Source organism: Protopterus annectens, chromosome 1.part0 (genome assembly GCF_019279795.1).
Source record: "Protopterus annectens isolate FY-2018-M chromosome 1.part0, PAN1.0, whole genome shotgun sequence".
NCBI lineage: Eukaryota > Metazoa > Chordata > Ceratodontiformes > Protopteridae > Protopterus > Protopterus annectens.
In genome coordinates this window covers 1314159930-1314182000 of record NC_056725.1, presented here as the reverse complement: position 1 = coordinate 1314182000, position 22071 = coordinate 1314159930, and the positions used below count along the sequence as shown (strand labels likewise).

Genomic DNA, 22071 nt, shown 5'->3' with positions numbered 1-22071 from the left:
GAAAGATGCACTATAATAGGCTATTCTCATTATTTATGTTTTCTCCTGTATATTTGTATAGTTGGATAAATGCAACAAGTCCTATGGTTTGAAAGTGTTGACATTTTAACAATATGAAATCTGTGGAGTCAAACATAAATAATAAATACTTTTTTGTGGAATAGCTGCTGGTGCATGAGACTGGAAACAGTCAATTACTTCATGGAAACCTATGATGTCCTTCAAGGATGCATCTGCAGTCCTTACAAATGGGTTGTCCTGTCGTCAGGAAGCCCTTCGGTCAGCCGGATTCCAAAGTCTGGGTCTGGCCTCGGCTGGTGTCGCACTTCACCCGACGTCATAGCTGCAGTTCTTCGGGTATAAAGGCATCAGCCGACGCCATTTTCCTCAGTCTTTCTTGCCGCGTGGCGCCCGAAGCAGAAGCTGTTCGCAAGTGCCGGTTGGTCAGAACCAGAGATTACTACTACAAGTACCGAAGACTTCTAAAAAGCTAAGTACCCCGTTGGGGACTCTTTCTTGCCTCAGCCGATGTCAGAAAAAGTGAATAACTGTTTAAATTGTGGGAAACAAATACCTCATAAAGATTTCCACTCTTACTGCTTACCTTGCTTAGGCCCAGACCACGACGTAGCAGCTTGTCTAGCCTGTGCTTCTTTCAACCGACGAACGCTTAGACGTCGGTCTGAATTTGCTGAAGAGTTTTTCGGCTCCACTTTTGCTTACATTATGCCGTCGGATACTCCGACTACGCAAATTTCTAAAAAACGCAAGGAAAAGGACTGCCAATCGCGGTCCGCGATTTCGGCCGAAACCGTGGTTAAGCCAACCGCGACTGTCTCGGTTTCGGCTGAAACAGAGTCCACGGTTCTTCCTTCGGCCGAAAGTTTGCCACTTACCGAGGCCTCATCCAGCTTGGCTGAATCTGCTACTGAAATCCCACCTGCTCCTGCAGGTTCACAGGATTTATCTGATACTTTCCCTTTGGATATTTCTACCTCTGCACGTGGAGCTGCTAGGCCTCCTGCATCCATGTCGATTAAGGCCTTTGCCAGGGCTAAAGCAGCAAAAACTACCAAAACTGTGCCTGCTAAGACCCCCTCTCACAGGCCCAGTTCTAGTTCACAAATGCTTAGTCTAGCAGAGGATCTCATTTCTTTGATCCGGGGATCCCAACCACATCCAGACAGGGCCTCTCACCCACCTCCAGAGAAGAGGTCTAGAGTAGAGCCCCCTGAGCCAGTTTCTTCAGATGGCTCCTCTGATGAATCAGATAATTCAGACCCTCCAGAGGCCCCTTTTTCTCCTTATGAGGACTCTGATGCAGAAGAGTCCATTCCTTCTGCCTCTCCGCCTGAGGAATTTTCTTTTGGGGAAACCTTGCATGCGATGAGGGAACAATTTCAATGGCAGGGCCAGGATTTTTCAGACTCTAGGAAAAGGCTTAGAACCTTTTTGCATTTGCCACAGCATAGGCCTTTAGCCATTCCTCCAGTACTTACTGTTGTGGATGATGCTTTTAATGATGCTTGTACTGCTCCTGATTCTCTTCCTCCGGCCCCTGCTAAGCCCGATATGTACTACAGGGTTCCGGACACACATTATCATTTGTATAAGGCCCCTTTTGCAGATCCCGAAACTATCTCCCAGGGACCCAAGGCTGTAGCAGCTACCTCTACCAAAACCCCTCCCTCTGAAAGGGAATCTAGGGCCTTAGAGAGATGGGGTAAAAAAGTTTACACTTCTGCTACTCTTTCAGCTAGGGCCTTGAACTGTCAATTCCACATGATTCAGTATCAGAAATTTATGTTAGACCAGTTAACTAAAAAACTGTCCTCGGATGAACCATTAGACAAAAAATCTGTACAGGAAATGGTACATAACATTCAGCAGGTTAGTAATCATTCCTTAAAATGCGGCTATGATGCACTGGAGGCTTCCTTTAGATCAGCCATGACTGGCACTGTGATCAGAAGACATGCATGGTTAAAAGAACAGTCCTTACCAGACCATGTTAAATCAAAGCTCCTAGATGCTCCCATGGATAAGCTCAATTTGTTTGGCTCCCCTGCACAGCAGGTGCTGAAGAAGGTGGAAGAGAAAGCGAAATCTGTCCAGACAGTCAAGGATTTCTTGCAGGTCCAGCCTCCAATGTTTAGCAGGAACTGGCCTTCCAAGAATTGGTCCTTTCCAGACACCTCCAGAGCTCCAAGAGGCAGGAATAGACACTCACGAGGCAGGGGTCAATCCAGAGGTGCCTACAGGGGACGTCAGTGGCAGGCTAACAACCAGCGAGGTACAGCCACAGATCCAACCACCACCACCACTTCCACAGGACAATCACAGTGACTTGGCTCTGGCACCGCCTACCAGGGAACAACTAGAGGCACCCTTAGGCGGGAAGCTAGCCTTATTTTCAGTAAACTGGCATTACATCACAGGAGACAAATGGATTTTACAGACAATAGACCAAGGTTACAGGTTTCACTTCCATACTCTACCAAGGAAGAGAGGAATGCCAAACCTACCTCCAAATCAGAAGACAGAAGCTCTAGAACAAATAATTCACTTACTAAGGATGAGAGCTGTAGAAAGGGTACCATCTATGGAACAAGGGCAAGGATTTTTCTGCAGACTTTTCCTGGTACCAAGAAAAGAAAACCAATGGAGGCCTATTCTCGACCTGTCCGCTTTAAACACATACCTCATTGTTCCAAAATTCAAAATGCTGACCCTACAGCAGCTTCTTCCCATGCTGGGCAAGGAGTCTTGGCTGGTAACTCTAGATCTCAAGGAGGCATACCTGCACGTCCCCATACGACAAAATTGCAGAAGATACCTCAGATTTCTTGCAGGATCAGAGCATTATCAATTCTCAGCATTGCCCTTTGGCTTATCTACTGCGCCCAGAGTATTCACAAAATGCCTGGCATCAGTAATTGCTCATTGCAGGCTTCAGGAATTCAAATTTACCCTTACCTGGACGACTGCCTGTTACAAGCGGACAACAAAACAAATTAACAAAAGATTTGCAAAGGGTCATTCATCTACTACAAGCCCTGGGATACACAGTCAATATAAAAAAGTCAAGGCTGATACCATCCCAAAGGATAACCTTCTTGGGTGCAGATCTGGACACATCAAAACAAATGGCATTCCTGACAGTAGAAAAACAGGAGCAACTCCTTTCTACTTCATGGCATTAACAAAGCAGAACCAGCTAACAGCAAGAAAAGTCCTGCAAGCTCTCGGTTACATGGCATCCTGCATAATATTGATTCCACATGCCAGACTACATATGAGAAAGTTACAGTGGTACCTAAGGAATTTATGGTCTCAGCACAAGCACAGCCTAGAAACCCAAATTCCAATAATTCCATGCCTGAAGCAAGAATTCCAATGGTGGGCTCAGGCCTGTCAAACAAACAAGGGACTGCCCTTCCACAGCACTCAACCAAGCCAGACCATCACAACAGATGCTTCAGACCTCGGTTGGGGGGCACACATGCTGGACAAGTGCATACAAGGCTTATGGACTCAAGACCAGCTGCACCTACACATAAATCAAAAGGAAATGCTGGCAGTAAAACTGGCAATTCAGGCATTCAGACCATTTCTTCGACAGGGTCAACTGCTGATAAGGACGTACAACACCACAGTTATGTGGTACATCAACAAACAGGGAGGCACACATTCATACCCTCTATGCCGGATGACAATAGACCTCTGGAATGTGGCACTGAGCTTCAACATTCAGTTACAAGCAATTTTTGTGCCAGGAAAAGAAAATATACTAGCAGACATCCTAAGCAGAACTGCCACAGATGCCCATGAATGGATGCTGCATCCGGACATCTTCAAAACCATTACAAGGAAATGGGGACTACCAGAAATAGACTTATTTGCATCCCCACACAATCACCAACTGAAAAAATTCTGCACAAGGACGTACCACCCACTTGCTTGGAAAGTGGACTCCCTATCTTTCAGTTGGAAAAACCTGACAGCATATGCATTCCCACCTCTTCCTTTGATGCACAAGGTGCTATTGAAGATCAAAGAAGACCGTCCAAGGATCATCCTGATAGCTCCAGACTGGCCAAGGCAACATTGGTACCCATTACTGAGGAGTATCTCGGGAACAAATATGGCCTCTGCCCCTAGTTCCCTTGCTGTTAACACAGAACAACTTCAAAACCCTGCATCCAAACCTGAAAACACTGCAGCTGGCTGCCTGGAACATTGCATAAGACCAAATAACCCAGATTTATCTCAAAGGGTTAAAAACATTATCTTGGAGGCTCGCAGACCCTCAACAAGAAAAAATTATTTAGCAAAATGGAAAAGATATCTCATTTGGAGTACAGCAAAAGGAGAGAATGTGTCACTGGTAAACATAGCTAACATCCTGGAATACTTGTCAGAGCTCTTCCACAACGGCCTGTCCTATTCTTCCATTAAGATTCATGCATCAGCCATTTCAGCAGAATACAACTTGGACCCTCCAGTCTTCTCACATCCTCTGCTCAGGCAGTTTCTGAGAGGAATTAAAAATGTAAAACCACCTAGGAAGCCACCATTGCCAGCATGGGACTTGAACTTTGTGCTAGAAAAGTTGACACTACCTCCTTTCGAACCAGCAGCAACAGCAGAATTACAATACTTATCATGGAAAACTGCTTTCCTGCTTGCAATCACTTCAGCAAGAAGGGTATCTGAGCTACAGGCATTAATGGCAGTACAGCCCTTCCTGATCTTCCATCAAGATAGAGTGTCCATGAGAACTAATCCTACTTTTATGCCAAAGGTGGTCTCCAGGGTATCTTTAAATCAAGCTATCCACCTACCTACATTCTTCCCCAACCCAAAGAACAGGGGAGAAAGACTGTTGCATACCTTGGATGTACATAGACAATTACGTTACTACCTGGACAGGACCAAGAGCAACAGAAAAACTGACCAGCTACTGGTAGCATATGCAACAGGAATGGAAGGAAAAGCAATTTCAAAACAGACAATCTCTAAGTGGATAGGAAATTGCATTAGATTTTGTTACTCCTACCATGGGAAGAAAACTCCAGAAAACATCAGGCCTCACTCTACAAGGGCTACAGCCACTACCACAGCTTTTTTGTGAGGAGTGGCTACCAAAGACATTTTAGAGGCTGCTACTTGGAGCTCCGTGCATACATTTGCCAAGCATTATAATTTACCTTTATACTCCAGATCCCGAGCAGGTTTTGCCACTGCTGTTTTGCAAGGGATCTTAACTACACCATAATCTTATTTCTCCTCCTCCCCCAGTTTGGCTATGGTATTCTACCCATTTGTAAGGACTGCAGATGCATCCTTGAAGGACATAGTACAGTTTTGTACCTACCATAAATGTAGATGTCCGATAGGCATGCATCTGCAGTCAGGATTACCCACCCTCCTTCCCCTCTGTGGTACTCCTAGGGTATTTGCCCATCTTGTAGCTAGCTGGGGGAATCTATTATGGTGTATTTGTTTGTATATATGTACATACATGCTTATTTTTTGTTTGCTCTCTACTATTTGGAACCATTTGCATTTATCCAAATTTAGCCTTCCTAGAGGGCACCTGGCATCTGGGGCAAGAAACACTGAGGAAAATGGCGTCGGCTGATAACTTTATACCCGAAGAACTGCAGCTATGACGTCGGGTGAAGTGCGACACCAGCCGAGGCCAGACCCAGACTTTGGAATCCGGCCGACCGAAGGGCTGCCTGACGACAGGACAACCCATTTGTAAGGACTGCAGATGCATGCCTATCGGACATCTACATTTATGGTAGGTACAAAACAGTACTTTGTTAGAATCCTTGTTTCCTTTTATTGCATCAAAATCTAGGATTTTGGAGCAATATTCCAAGTTATCTGTTAGAAAACGAGGAGATGTCCATTAGTGTGTGCGTAATTATTGAGACAGAGGGATTGTTGTATTAATTTTCACAGATAATAACATTCTGATGCAGAGCCACTGGATGGCAGGTCAAAACTAAATGTTATATCACCATATGGTTCACTTAGACTGAAGTTCACACGTTCCTTTGTCATCAGTGGCACTAAAAATGTACAGCATGTAATCAGGCTGTTTTAAAAATAAAAGGTTTCCCAAATCATTGCCTTTAGGTTCCATAGTGGTGTCATGATAGCTAGCACAAATACGTCAACATTTCAAGGCTTTTTTTCGCTGATTTGTGTGTATTTTGGGGTTGTAAAACAAAAGAATAAAAATGACAGGATTTATTTGTGTCACGTGGAAATGTTAGCTGCATATTTAATTTGAAGAGTGATAGTTTTGTTTGGTGTATTTAACCAGCTTTCTGTACCTGTGTGATCAAACTCTTACCCTTGGGGATGTAGGCAGATGTATTAATGCAAATGGAAATGTTTCCATTTATGGACCATGACTCAGGCTGTCTGGAGGTTTTTGTGTTTTTGTGTGTCCTGCAGTTGTAGATCTTTGCCTTATGAATAGTGTGGCACTGTTTTGGTAATTTTTGATTCCTTTCTTTCACTGGCGTTCTCTTAAGCAATAAGGCATGACAGCATGTATGTTATTGTATATTATACAATGATGCCCATTCTAAATCCCACAATATACCAACGGAAAAAGGTCCGGTCACCCAGACTTCTTTCCGTTGGTATATTGTTTAAATTTTATTTTTATTTCTTAAAAACTAAAAATAAAATATGTAGCCCCGACTCCGAACATACCAGAGAGGCAGCTTGGACAAAATACTAGGAAAATGTACATTATTTAAAATTAAACACACGTACCTGATATCCCTTGCATTTCTTCCATGCTGTCTCTTACCTACCCCTAAACTGCCCTAAAGTTTTTTTTTTTTCTTAATTAAAAAAAAAAAAAAAAAAAAAAAAAACGGAGCAACAGAGACTTTTTTTCTCCATTGCTTCCATTTCAAAGCATTGATGTACTGGGTATATGTGGGAATATAAGTCCCATATGCATGCGCAGTACATCAACACAAGGAAGCAGTATACCACCACCGGCAGAAGAACAGTAATGTACCATTATACAAAGACATTATTTAAGAAAAGTAAGTATTTTTTTCCTTAAATAATGTAATTGTGTAATAGCAATAACTGACTCTGTGGTTGTGGTATATTGAAATTTACCCACGGTTGGTTTTATTTAATCACTTGGGCTTCGCACTCGTGATTAAACCATGCCAACCATGAGTAAATCTTCAATATACCACACCACATCATCAGTTATTGCTTTAATAACATTACATCTGACCTTTAACAGAAAAGGTAAACCCTAACATACTCGAAGTGACATTAGTAGTCAACAAAACAGACCATGCAGCACCTTATTTTTACGAACTGTTCAGACTCATGAAATAATTTGAAAGTAATAATGCACAAGTGTATTTTGTTTCATTTTTGTATATTTATTTCAAGTTTCTTTCAAGCTGTCAACAAATAGTTCATTTCAGGTCTTTTGAAGTTGTACATCTGTGAAGAATTATTTATTCATTCATTCAATTTCCAGTACTTGCAGAACTGCTGGGGAGCCAGATCCCATTGTAGCACTTTGGGGGTTACATGATAGAGAAGTTAATTCTGGATGGGACAGTCTTTGGCAGGACACACACACACATGCACATTTGCTCAGACTTGGCACCCCTAACTGTAAGCATTCTGGAGGATCCCTGTTTAACCTACAGCACATCATTAGGATGTGGAAGGAAACTATAGCACCTTAAGAAATTCAGTATGGAAAATGGGAGGACATGCACAGTGTTCGCAGAAGGCACCCCCTCTGAAGAATCAAATTGGTGGAGTGATAAACACTATGAGGTAGTAATACTACCCTCTCTACCACCATTCTTTGTTACTGAAGTGCAGTGTGACTGAAGGATCCCCAACAGCTTTTATTTTTGGCAGTGTTTTTGGTGTATCATAGGAAGAACTACGACTGATATTTTATTCATTATTTATTATTTATTTGACATTTGTTGCCCGGGTTATTCCAACTGAGCTGTTGCCCTTTTTCAGAGGAGGCCCAGGGAGAAAAGTTCCACAGTTAACACAAACAAGTAGTATAATACAGAAGTGAAGGAGTTGACAGTCATTTAACTAGTAATACACACACACACACACACACACACACACACACACACACACACACACACACACACACACACACACACACTTATGAAAAATGATGTCAACAGCAATATAGCTACATGGTTCCTCAGTTATATACAAACTTAATATATTATCACAGTAAGTAAAATGATCAATTACAGCCAGTACAGTCTTAACATTTACAATCACAGAGGATGGAGTACATAGCAACAAACAGGAAAGAGAATTGATTTGAAAGAGGAATTCAAGGTGAAGTGGAAGTAAGATTCAGGGTTACAGTGGTAAAGTAAGTGGGATGAAGAAGGAGGAAGAAGTTGGGAGGAGACCATTGATGAGGTGAGGCAATTAGTTAAGGAGGATCTGTGCAGTGGCAGGTCCAAATGCTTTTTAGATAATTATTGGTAGCAGTTTTGAATTGTTTTGTCTGCTTAATACATCTAATACTCTGAAGTTTGTTCCAAGAGAGGGCAGGGGAATAACTGTAAAGGTTTTTGCCTGCTTTGCTTATAGGTTTGTAGATTTGAAGTTGGTTTTACTCTGTACTTCTCAGGGTCCTGGGAGGCTTGTAAAAGGTGACTAGTGATGTTAGAGTTGGACAGAAGGTGGGATGATACAGGATAGAGTGAAACACCTGAAGCTGAGAGAGAAGTAGTTGGTGGGGAAATTCCAGCCAGTTCAGGCTGTTAAGAGAAAGGCAGTGGTGTGATTTAAAAGTTTGATTTGCAGCAAATATCTTATTTGGGTTTCTTTGACTAGGAAATGATATGCCAGGTCTTAATAGTTTATACCTTCTGATGTTTATTATATTTTTAATGCTCCCAGGATAAACCTGTAAATGATCCAAAGACACAAATGTTCTACTCTGGTTAACAAAATTAATGACAGGTAGGCAAATAAATAAATGCATTTTCTGTGTCTGTGCCATCGTTTTCACAGTATGCATAGCAAGTCACATATTCAAATCCACATTTATGACACTATGCCTGTCTGTTTCAGCAGCTGCAGTCAGAAATTCTACTGGTATAGCAGACCATCAGCAACAGCCAAGAAGGCGAAAGCAACGGAAACACAAGACCTATCGAAATGGGCTGTCATTGAAAGAGTCTCTTGCAACATAGAAGCTTGTAAGATACTTTTAGGTATGTCTCAAATTGAATCATCATTAACATGTTGAGTTCTCCTTTAAACAGCAGTGTTAGCCGACCGTTACAGTATCAGTTATTAAATATATAGGTTTCTGCAGAATGAAAGTGAAGATAGTTGCAAGTATATTTGGTAGATTAAATGCACAATTTTAATTTTGCCAGTTTGGTTATTTGAGGGCCCCACCACTGATGAGAAGGCCATAGCCAACCATTGTTTGAGGAGCAGCACTCTGGGTGGGTTCTCTGTATGCACCTCTCTGGAAGCAGTCAAGGCATGAATACCTCTCTACTGTGAGCAGAGGTCAAAGATCACTTGAGACAAGTACATTAGGCATGTAATATCTGGAGGTTACAAGAAGCCTATCCTCCCAAAGCCTCAAAACCCAAGTCCCTGTCATACATTTCACTATTTTAGAGACAAAGTGCAGCGAACAAGGTTGACAATCTCCTTGAAAAAGAAAAAAAAGCCTCCATAAGTTCCACCAGATCATGGATGGAAAGGTCATGAACTAAGTTTCATTTTGTTGCCTACAAAATAACAGAAGACCACAGTCCCATCCTAGATCTCAGTGGCTTAAGCAATTATGATGTAAAAGAAAGTGTTGGAATGATGTCTCTGTAGACAGCCCTCCTGCATCTATAAAAAGGAGATTTTTTTCTGTTCTTTGGACCTCTGGGATGTCTATCTACACATAAAAACTGCAAACAAATCCAGGAGGCATCTTTGTTTTTAGGTAGGATCTAGTCAGTATAGTTCGGAAGCTTGGCATTTTTTTACTGACCAAAACCATCAGGGTATGTGGTAACTTACCAATGGTTTCTAGGAAGAAAATCTTCTTGTGTGTAAAGCAATGGCTCCTTGCTCATACTTAGTGAACTACCATGCCCTGTCTGTGACCAGTCAGCTCAATCTGCTGATTGTCCCAGTCAACATCCACCGTTCACAGCTTACTCCCACCCAGTGCATTTCCTTTTTGAGCTATAGTTTGGATACCAAGGAATGCAAATCTTTACTGCCTCCCCCAAAAAAGTCTTTTCACCACTTGCTTCAGTCCATATGTGGCACAGTAAAGGAGGGCTCTTTCAGAGGGGTTAGTTACTTATTCCTTGCTGCAACCACATTCAGACATCAGTGCCATCAAGCTGTCAGTATGACTTCTTCAACTTTAAATGTGGTAACCCCCCCCCCCCCCCCAGTTCATACTGTAGATCTTAGACATCCTGCTCTCCATATAGAAGCTATCGTCTAAAAAAAACATATGAAGAAAAGTGGAAGTAATTTGTGTACTGGGCAAACTGAAAAGGATAGACTCCCCGTTTCCATCCCTAGAACAAGTCATGAAGTACTTGGCTAGACTCTTGGAACAGGTCTTGGTTGTTTTTCCATTAAATAACTTTCTGACATTTTAATTTTCATCAGAGTCTGCACATGCCTTCCTTAGTTGCTGCAAGGCTCGGTAAGGCCTTCCCTGAAGGTGCATCCTACTGATGTTCTCCAGTCAGTGACAGAGGGCCACCTTGGAATCTACAGTTTTCATCCTGGAGATACTAAGAAAAACATGTTTGAGCTAACTGATGAAGAAGACTTGAAATACGTGTCAGAACTGCAAGCTCTTTTGATAAAACCCCAATACTTAACCTTCCACAAAAACAGCTTTGTATTTAGGATAAACCCAAGAGTCAAGCCAGACGTAGTCACCAAAGCTGTACTTAACAAATCAAATTGCCAATTTTCTACCCTAACTACCTGAACAAAAGGGACTGCCTCTTATATTGCATGGATGTCAACAAAATACTAAGTTTTATATTATCACAGCTAAAGATGCCAGGAGGCACAACAAATTATTAATTTCCTTAGCACCACAATTAAAAGGCTACAGGTATCCAAAGTTACTGTCTTTTTAAATTAAAAGTGATTTTTTTACACAGGTGTATACTGTTTCTAATGTGGCTCAGAATCACAGTGGCATATTTAGCATCTGTTATGATTTTATTGTTTCTGTATGTGGCTTATCAGATCTATGAGTTGTTTTCATACCATAGTTAGGTTCAAACTGCCAAAATTGGAAAGGTGATAAATAATCAATAATGTCAATGCAAGGAACATTTTATAATTAGCTGCAACACAAAAAAAATCAGTGTCTGTTTTTTTATCATTCCTTTAATAAACATTCCTGGTTTAGGTGGTATGCTAAGCAGGTGTGTTGTCTAGTCTGAAGATTACATTCTGAAGTCTGTGAACTGCATGTCACCTAAAGTTTAGATTATGTACTTTGTGGTCCAAAGACAGCATGCAGAAGTAAAGATAGTGGTAATGTAATGCTCTAATAATTATTTTTTATTTCTATTTTCTAGGCTATTTAATATTATTTCTGCATAACCCCTATGGGGCATTGAAGTGGCTACCTGCCAATACAAACTGCAAAGGTGCTTCCTAAACAGATTTCTGTTTTTCTGTCGATGGCTCTTTTTTATTACACAAAGCATAACTTGTGCAATGTCTAATAAGGTGAAAAAAGATGTTGGCATCTTTGGTAGATTCCACCAGTGGAGAGAAACAGAGACAGAGAAATATTTTATGGAGCGGGGATGTATTCCAGACTGGCAACTTATCTCTGTATGAGTGATCAAAATGCACTAAAGCTCTGCTGTAACAGATCTGGAAACCACTAAATGCACAAGGTGATGGCTACTGAGTAATGACATTCTGTGCCACCTCTGCATGACATGCAACTGGAAAAAAATAAACAACTGAATCAAACTGGAACTGAGTCCTCCAATATACAAAGGGCTATCTGTCTTGTAAAACATGTTATACCCTTTGTTATTTGTCATCTCTGCTAATGTATGTGTTTTCAGATGCTTCTGAATCCTGCTTTCTTTTAGGGAGAGAAGACACCTGCACAATAGTTTTAAGAATATTTTCATGTCAGAAATGTGTGAAATGACCATGTGTTTGGTACTGGCATTAATCTGTATGTTGATGTCATCTTCCCTTTCCATTCCACTAGCTACAGCAACCAAGCAGAAGTTTAGGTTCCCAAGTAATAGGCTAATAATGCATTTGTGGGTGTTTGCTAAATGTTCACACAGTAAGAAGAAAGCAGCACCTGTATGTCACTTATCTGATGTACCTTAAATTGACACTGCTAAGTCAACATTGTTGTCTATCTGCCAACCAGTCATCTGAGGACTGCATTAAATATCGTGGACTTTTCAAGCAAAACGTTCACAGATGGTTCCTTTTAATAGATACTGAGATCCTTTTAATAAGTATAAATTCTAAAGCTTCCAACAGCCTTTCTTTACTAACTGCAGTCAGTAATCTGGTATCTTTGAGCACCAGTGGATTAATAAAGCTAAGACCACCAGTGCTGAGGGATTTTCTAAACTGCATACATTCATGAGATATGCTTAGCTAGTGTACAGTACAGTGAGTATTGAAATGCACTAATCATAGGTTTTTATATGACAGCGTAAGTGTTAATCTTTGTTTCCATGTGTGTCTTATGCGATTGTGTGTTTTAGTAATCAGCCATGCTCAGCAGCACTCCAGCAAGTTCTTGTTATTTTAATCTTTGATCTGCTAGAGTCCAGAAGATGCCAGTACATGTATTTACTTGTGAACTTTTGTTGTGGTTAAGTGATCTGATAAAATCCACTCAGTGTACACATGGAGGTTGTGGAAACTGAATTCACAAAGGAATATTTCATTTATAGCTCATGATGTTAACTTGGTAATGTGTTCTGGCTGCACCTTTTTCATCCTGGTGATGATGCTGGGCACCAGCTGGAAGCAACAATGGTCTTCATTTTATACTTTACAATAATGGCTTCCCACTGCAATGAATTGGGAAACTCTAAGTGCAGCTGCACTTGAACAGTATTTTCAGCAGCAATGGTCTTCATTTTATACTTTACAATAATGGCTTCCCACTGCAATGAATTAGGCAACTCTAAGTGCAGCTGCACTTGAACAGTATTTTACTTTTCAGAAAAAACTTAGCATTCCAGTGTAAATTCTGCTTTTGAAAGAAGATACCACAGCACTGTCTACATCTGCTATGTGGCAAACTTTAACCAAGAAGTACTGCTATCACCCCTGTATAAAACAGATCCCTTCACCATTGTATGTTCTCCATACCTGGCTGATGTACATGACCCTGTCAATGTTTACTCTCAGTAGAATGACAGGACCCGATATTTTTATTACTCCACAAAACCACCATCCTGTGGACAAATTGTCCATTTTGGAAGCATCACTACAAGCTACATGTCCTTGGAAGATGTAGTCTTCTTAATTCAACATCCTCTTCTCTTATCCATTTAGGAGCTAATACTAATATTTTTTTTATTCAAAGAATTTGTAGTTTTTCTTACTTACTTATGAGTAGGTGACATTTTTTTATTTCTAGTTCTCTTTTGTACAATAAATGTTGGCAAATTGTTGCAGTCATCTATACATGAATGAAATGATGAATGTATATATTAGTTTATTTAAATATTTTTGAAAAAGCTAAAAGAACTGTCTACTGTGGAGTGATATTTGAAAGGGTATGCAGAAAGTCATAGAATGGCACCTGTTCTTAAAGGGACGTTGACAGAGTTATGCTTTATAAGAAATTAATATTTTTTAAACTCATAAATGTAGAAATAGTTTATCAAAATTAAGTACAACAGCTGGGCTGGAGTATTTATTCATTTATTTATTTATTTTTTATAACTTGTCAGCAGTGTGGAATATGATACAACATCACAATGAACAAGTAGTTTCCAGGTAACTGTGAGGAATACAGCAGCTAATCAGAGTGAAAGATGAGTGAAAATAAATTTCTTTTGCCCTTTTTCACCAAACCATGTCTCCTGAAAAGAAAAAAATAAATAATGTTTTTTTCACAGACAACACTTTGTCTGAAGCCTTAGTTTTTGGCAGCTTGTCTCTTTACCTGAAGGTGTAATCTTCTCGCAGTTTATTATGCGAAGCAGAGTTAACCTATTAAGGGTTTGGGGGATCCTCAAGTTAAGTGATGCCATGTAAGCCACACCTGTCTAAGGTCTTAGGGACTAAATGGCTTCCACTCACTAATGCTGCTCATGCATATCTACCTAATACTGTTTAAAAAGCTGTTTTTTATACTTACTGATTTTCTGCATAAATTGGTTAAAGAAAATCTGTGAACTTTGGCTAAAAGTCGGACTCCAGCTTAAATTAAGTACAAGGCTTAATTATAAATTATCTGAAAAGATGTATGAATAAAGTATTAAAGTGGCAGAAGACCTTCTTTGAACACATTCTGTAGAGATGGCTTACCCTTTTACATTGCTTCTTATATATTATGAAACAAATGAGGACACAAAGACTGCATACAAAAACATGACAGAGCACATTGAAGTACATGCACTAAAAGTCAAAACAAGTGAAATCTGTAACAGTGAAAGAAACATCACAGACATAGCACAGTGTACCTTTCCACAAGCATCCATACAAGATCAGTTCTGAAGTCATTTTAAACTATGAAGAACATATGTTAACTTTCCTACCCAAAACATCTACTTATTTTTTGTCTCTGAATTCTTCTAACCACTGAACCTTTATCTGGTCACTTTATTGACTCATTCAGTCCCCTTAACATGAGGGTGAGCATGGCAGGAATGAAGCTTTCACCCATGCTTGGAACCAGGGTTTTTACTTTTAACTATTAACCCCCCCCCACACACACAAAAAAAAAAACAAAAAAAAATTTACAAGCCCGCAGGCATCTCGGTAGTGAGTGCATAGTGAGCCAACGTGATGGGTGGTGACATTTTTGTGAATGATGTATTCCCCTCTAAGGATCTGCCTTGGTCTGCAATAAGTACCTTTATCTGTTCTTTGGTAATTTCTACCAGGGAAGTCTAATACTGGCTGTGAATCCCGGAAGTGTGCAGTCCCCCTTCTATGTGAGAGAGGTAAACAGGAATTACCTTGTCATTCCTGTCTCACTCTCTCCCAAGTTTTCCAGTGCCTAGGATGGTAACTAATTCTGGGTCATAGTAAGGTCTTTATTCATTTACACAAGGAAGTTGGTCTTTGTTACCCTAAATATTGTAAACAGCTCCAGGTTTGCTTTGTAGTGAGGAAAGGAGCCCTTTCTTTATTACAGTGACCACTGTCACTGGGTAAAACCATGTAAAGAGTGTCATTACTACAGAGCCATAAGATATTAATACACTGTAGTCTAGAATAATACTTAGAAGTTACTGTAATTCCTAAAAACATAACTATCTCAAATTTACAGAAACTTCTGTACTTCCTAAAAGTGTTGCTATCTACACTGTAAGCCCTTCCATCTCTCAAAAAAAAAAAAACGTATTAATGTTAGAAAACAAGTTGCTTCCGAGACATTTTTGAACACTAGCATTTTTAGCTAATGAAACTTGATCAGAGAGTACTGCCAAAATTGCAGTCATTTGCAGTGCTGTTAGACTCATGACCTTCTGGGATATACCTGTGTTCTGTAAGTCATTAATACCTGAACTTAACAGGACATTTCTATAAATTTCTGTGACAGTTCTTGCAGAGAACAGAGTATTTTCAGTGAGAATTAGTTTATTTCATGCAAGAAGTTGTTATGCCAAGATACTGTGAATGTTAATTTCCTTCATCACAGAATGGAATAAGTGCCATTATCTTTGACCACTTACCAAAGTTTGCTAATGATGTTGCCAAATGCAGCCATGCTTAATTTCATATTTGCAAGCTTAATTCTTATAAAACTTGTGAATTTTTGCCCAGATTTGTAAGGCATGTAAGTTACATGTACTTAAAATCCACCTTCCGTAATATTAACTTGTACATAACCTTTTAAAAATGTAGTGTCCGGGATTATTTTAGTTGCACTGTATGTAGTAGTTTCTCTCCCCTTTTTTGGATATTTTAAGTGTTAACACTCACTGAACTGAAATGTTTCTAAACAAGAGCTTGGTCCCTGGAATTAAAGCAGTAACACAGCCCTTGATTGTAAGAAAATCATCCTACCAAAGCAGTAACACTACCCTTGATTGTAAGAAAAGGATTACAAGATTGGCCAGGATGCATAGGCTAATATGAAACCCTTGAGGTGACTCCCAGTTCTAAAAGGTGAATTGATCTCACAACACCTGGGCATGGACATTTTACATTGGTGCTGTGCAGCAATATAAAGTCTCCATGTAACAGCGTGGTTCACTGATGTAAATTAGCCTTGCCTGTGTAAATGGTGCCCCACCTGTATGTTAGTACATGCACTGTAAGCATTACATGGTGGAAAGGCTGATGTGAATTAGACTTCCCTGTGTAAATGGTGCCCCACCTGTATGTCAGTACATGCACTGTAGCCATTATTTGGTGGATAGACTGAAGTGAATTAGACTTCCCTGTGTAAATGGTCCCCCGCCTGTATGTCAGTACATGCACTCTAAGCATTACATGGTGGAAAGGCTGATGTGAATTAGACTTCCCTGTGTAAATGTTAACCAACCTGTATGTCAGTACATGCACTGCAAGCATTACATGGTGGAAAGGCTGATGTGAATTAGACTTCCCTGTGTAAATGGTGCCCAGCCTGTATGTCAGTACATGCACTGTAAGTATTACATGGTGGAAAGGCTGATGTGAATTAGACTTTCCTGTGTAAATGGTGCTCCACCTGTATGTCAGTACATGCACTGTAAGCGTTACATGGTGGATAGGCCAGTAGCCTGTATTACAACTATATAGGTGGGTGAGAATTTGGCCAAGGACAGTAAACGTGTTTTAAGTTGTTTTTAGAAACTGTACACCTTTGAATACAAGGGATGACTCAAATATGTTAAATGAAAAGAAAAGACTTTGGATGCAAATCCTGTTGTTTCAAACATGAGAATGCATACAGGACTTGTTTTTTTACCTGTCAGGAATGCTTTTTCATGTTTGCAGTATAGCTTGATATGTGAAGACGACTGGCTTTGGAAGACTTCATTGGTTATGTGGTGGGCTCGCTGGGGATCAGCCTGCACAAAGAATAGTCAGTCAGTATTGACTTCATAGCACCTTTGTGACTGTATATGGTCCTGATGTAACATCTTTTCAAAAGAGCTGGCAGTAGCACTGGGTAGCGTGAGAAGTATTCTATTCCCGTAGCATGGTATCATGCTATAGATCAGTCTAGGTTGTCACTATTGCTATAATGTTGTAGCATGATGGTGGCCCTCCACAATGCTGCCTCAAACATTTTATCATCCCACAGTTTATGCTTGGTTTAGCAGAGACAGTTAAGGATTCGTAGGTAGAGAACTGTGGAACAGTCCTCAGGTTATTGTATGTAATTACTTTTAACTGAAGACACAGCCATAAGTAACAAGTTCACCATTTAATAGGCTGTTATGGTGACTAAAAATGTAATGTTCCACAGCAAACAAAAAATTTAAAATATTAATAATAATTGTTACAATCTTGAGCAATAATGACTAATGTGGATTCACACTAGTTTGCTAAACAAAAGTGTAGTGTAATCTCTCATGCTTGGCTGTGAGATGTAAAATTTAAGAAAACAATACCACGAACAAAAACCAACGCCAAACAACCATGACCAGTGTTCTGATGAAGCCTGGTACTTGACCTGGTGAAAGTGCTTAACAGTGAATTTTATTGGAGAAACTTTAATAAACTGTTATACTTCCTTGGTGGTGATTAACATCTTTATTTTGGAATTTCTGTACTGTGAGTCCATAGTCCTGCTGGCTGTGGTTGTTTGGCTGTGAGATGTCTTACGTAGTTGTATTTTTATTGTTTTTTTTTTTGGAAGGTTGTTTAGCCCAGTGCCTTAAGTAACATGGCCTGTGAAAGAATGCTAATGGCAACATCTAACGGGTTTTGCAGTCTGTTTCATATAAAAAGAGACATAGCTGAAAAAAAAGAACATAGATTTACTGTATCTTATTTTTAGTTGAAAACATTACTTGCAAGAGCTATAAAAGTAAAGCAGAAGCTCAGCATATAATAGATACTGCTTAATGCAACCAAAATGTTGTATTCCCTTGTCTTATTAGAATTTCTTTTGAGAAAAAAAATGTACTCTGTGCCCCCCTCCCCCCAAAAAAACAAAACAACAACAAAAAAACATGTTTATCTCAGTAGCACTAACTTTCATCTTGATCATGTAGTCTTATGGTACAAATATAAGTATTCTGAAATCCCAAAAATTATTGCATTACTAAGTAATCATTTTTATTCTGTAATGTCTATTGATGTTCCTGTTTAGCTGTAAGAGCTGTTTAGATTTGTTTCTGTTTTTATGAGAGAGATACATTGTTCTGTGAATACAAGCTTGAAAGTATAACAATCAAAATTACATCATCATGTAAACACACAGTGGATCATTAGCACATTTTTTGTGTGTTTTCCAACTGTTGCCAGTAGTGTTGCTCAGCTGAAGAGCTTTCTAGAATGCTAGGATTATCACTAAAGGTTCATTACTAGTTGACTGATAATACAAGTGATGTTGATTCCCATTTGTAATATGTAGTAGCTGTTAAATGGTGTACCATACTGGGGAGCAGAATAGCACTTATAGCTGTTGCTAAATCAACTCTGTTTTCCATGCCTTGAGAGGAGCAAATCATTTAAAGCTTGAAAAGCTTGAATGCAGACCCTGTGCTGCTGCACAGTGGTCTCACCACATTGCTATTCTACAGCTAACATAGCTGGCCTTAGGCATAGGCCAACTAGGTGGCCACTTAAGGCACCGCTGTAGCAGGGGCACTTTTCCAGTAAACTGGATGGTGTAAATAGACCAGGATGGGGGCACCAGGTGGTATGGGGGTGCTGTGGAGCTCTTTTGCCTAGGGCACCACTTGATCTAAGGCCAGCCCTCTGTCAGCTAAGCACCAAGGCTGTAGGGCTTAAGTCCCAGCACTAGCATAGCTAAACTTATTATATTGCCAGAGATCATCTTGCCATGCCTAAGTGTCGAGTGACTGATGGCAAGAATATCCATCAAAAATCTACATTTAGTACAGAATCACCAAGCAACTTATTTGAAACAGATTGTTTAACCTGAATGGATAAAAAAAGTGTTACACTAATTCAAACTCTGACACTTTTATGACCCAAGGTGGCCCATCATTCACTTAATTACTTCTTGAGTATGGATTCAGTGATACCATGTACTTTTAACTTGTGTGAAAAAGAAAGTTTTTATTATTCAAGTCTTTTGTTGCATTTAATGTAGATAAAAGATCTCACTGCTATCATTAGTGATGTAATACTGTAATACTACAGCTATGATGTCATAATACATTCACAAATCAGACGTACAGCACTGCAAAATGTTATGTATTTTATACATTATGCTAGATGTATATCTAGCCTGTATCTCTAGGTCATTGCCTAGAAATTTAATGAGTCCCTTTAAAAAATATACATGCTTTCTCAAACAGTGTCCATGTTTTTTTCTCATCTGGAACACTGTCCTATTTTGAGATATGCAAAGCTGGCATTTGGATGGACTTACTTTCTCATCTTATTTGAAAGATTGAGTAGATGATTTCCTGTGCACCTTACTGAATAACAACTTTCAAGATTAACATAGTCTTCAAAGAGTGGTCTCCAGTCTTGGTTCTAAACAATGTGAAAGATTTTGTGAAACAATGCAGCAGACATACATGCTTTGGTTAATTGTTTGTTTACTTCCTCATTTGTAGGGAATGTTTTGATTTGCTTGTAAGATTAAGTTATATTTATGACCCTGAGGTAATAATTAGCAGTTTGCAAATGTCTTAAATTCCAAGGAAATATATTAGAAATGGTAAATAAAAGATGCCCTTTAACCAAACCAGAAGCTAAACCATTTAAAATGGTTTAGCCACTTTAAAGAATGAAAATAAAATTACATTTTTTAAATAGTAGTAATGAAACAGGATGGCAAATGTAGCATGCAATGAAGCTATTCCAGCAGCAAAGATAATCTTAAAAACCTGTTTCAGTTCTAGGGTTTTTTGCATACGTTTAGGCATTTCATTTTATGTCTCGGCAGATTACGCCATATGAAGACTTTTGATCAAAAGATCATTCTAATTTTATTTAAACCATTCCATTTGTTATGATTGTCCTTCTTTTTTCACTATTAATTTTTTTATTTGAGCTGTGCTTTTGGAGAATTGTGAGGGAAAGTCCTCAGAATATACAGTGACTAGAAACAGAGGCAACATTCATTGACTGTTATAAATCAAACTGTAGTGGCATATATTGAGATCTGGTGCATTTTCTGCTGTTATTCCTGTCCCGCACATTCTGAAATAACAGTCTTTAACCTTCTTTTTATGAGACTGCAGATAAAACTCAGATAAAAAAATCAGTTACCCAAAGATGCAGGTTACCATCTCTGCATGTCTTATTATTCTGTATCCTATGCCGGTGTCCTATGTGTGGGCAACAGCATTTGTAATTGCATTTACAGTTCTGCTGGTCATCAAATCCACTGTGACACATTTAAAACGGTGAGTTTGCAAAATGTTTGCTAGGATTCATAGCCATACCATAAAATGAAAAGCTATACAGTACAGCATGGATACTAGGAAACCATACCCAATTTATAGTCCCCTAGCTGTTTACAAGCACAGGACAGTGATACTGTGTATTGAGCTGTTGTCCTTATGGGAATGTATATGATTATAAATTGATTAACAGTGCAGTGGCACAACCCAGCACATTGATGCAAGGTACACTGCACAGCTGCTGTGCCATTTTCTATGAATCTTGACTACAACAGGCTGGCAGTATAAAAGCAATATATTCCTGCTTATGGAGTGTGTGCTTTATTATTAAAAATATATAAAGCATTAGTTTGCTACTCTATAGAAGGGCTTTAAATCAATTTTTTTTCTGATACACTGAGTATTCTGTCCTGCTGAAATAAGACCTTTATGACTATTGTTCCAGTAATTACAACTGTTTTACATTGTTTGCTTCACGTCACAAGGTTCCTCTAGTTAGATCTATAGCTTTTTACCTATCCATGGGGTGATGTGGTGACAAACAAACCACCTATTCAGCATGCTGCTGTGAAAGCCAGAACCTGCAATCGCGTTCTGGTAGGAATGAGTCTTCTGTATGCTGTATATTTTGTATACGTTCGGCTATTTTATTGTGCCTTATTATGTTGTCTATATTCAGTTTTCTAGTCCTGAGATTCCTCTCATGTTTTGACATTTCACATTACTACCATTTGATATTGGTCTCCCAGTTTCCACATTTTCCTTTGTAAATTGTTTTAAAGTCCATATTGTCTACATCCTTTGTCTGTTCATGTCCAGAATTTTTTTATTTTGCCACATTGTATTATTTGTGTACATATCCATCTGTGATGCTTTTGTTGAATTTGAATTTTTAATTTATATTCAGTATTTAATGTACAAATGTGCTGTAAGTAAAAGAATAAAATATTGTCTTGTGAAAAATCATGTCACAGATGCTCAGATTTATTTAATGTAACTTTTAATGCAGAAGGAGAAAACAATGCACATAAGACAGGATGAGAAAGGGAGATTATACGTGTATCTGTCAAGAAGGTCTGAGTAAATCACAAATTATGTGACACAAGTGAAAACTTAGCGTACATTGTTCTGGATGCTTACAAGACATACAATGAGTCTGAACTGATCTCATCCAGACTTGATTGCAAAGTAATTAATGAGGAAAAATGAGTAATGAGTCATTACTGAGAGAGCCTGAGGATTATTTTTGCTACCTGTTTCGAGGTCTGCTGTGTTCGAGCTACTTGGTACTGTG

The 22071-nt window shown here is 39.3% G+C and overlaps 1 protein-coding gene across 2 annotated transcripts in view; it reads left to right on the top strand.

Moving 5' to 3' along the window:
• Window positions 1-21748, top strand: part of PDGFB (platelet derived growth factor subunit B) — an 80814-nt gene extending 59066 nt beyond the window's left edge. Inside the window, exons 6-7 of one of the 2 annotated variants that reach the window (XM_044066349.1) lie at window positions 9139-9278; window positions 11640-21748. In XM_044066349.1, coding sequence (XP_043922284.1) covers window positions 9139-9257 — 119 coding nt within the window. In that variant the 3' untranslated portion in view covers window positions 9258-9278; window positions 11640-21748. Of the gene's footprint in view, window positions 1-9135; window positions 9279-11639 lie in introns of both variants that reach the window. The other variant, XM_044066341.1, reaches the window with a different exon arrangement.
• Window positions 21749-22071: the final 323 nt, after the last annotated feature.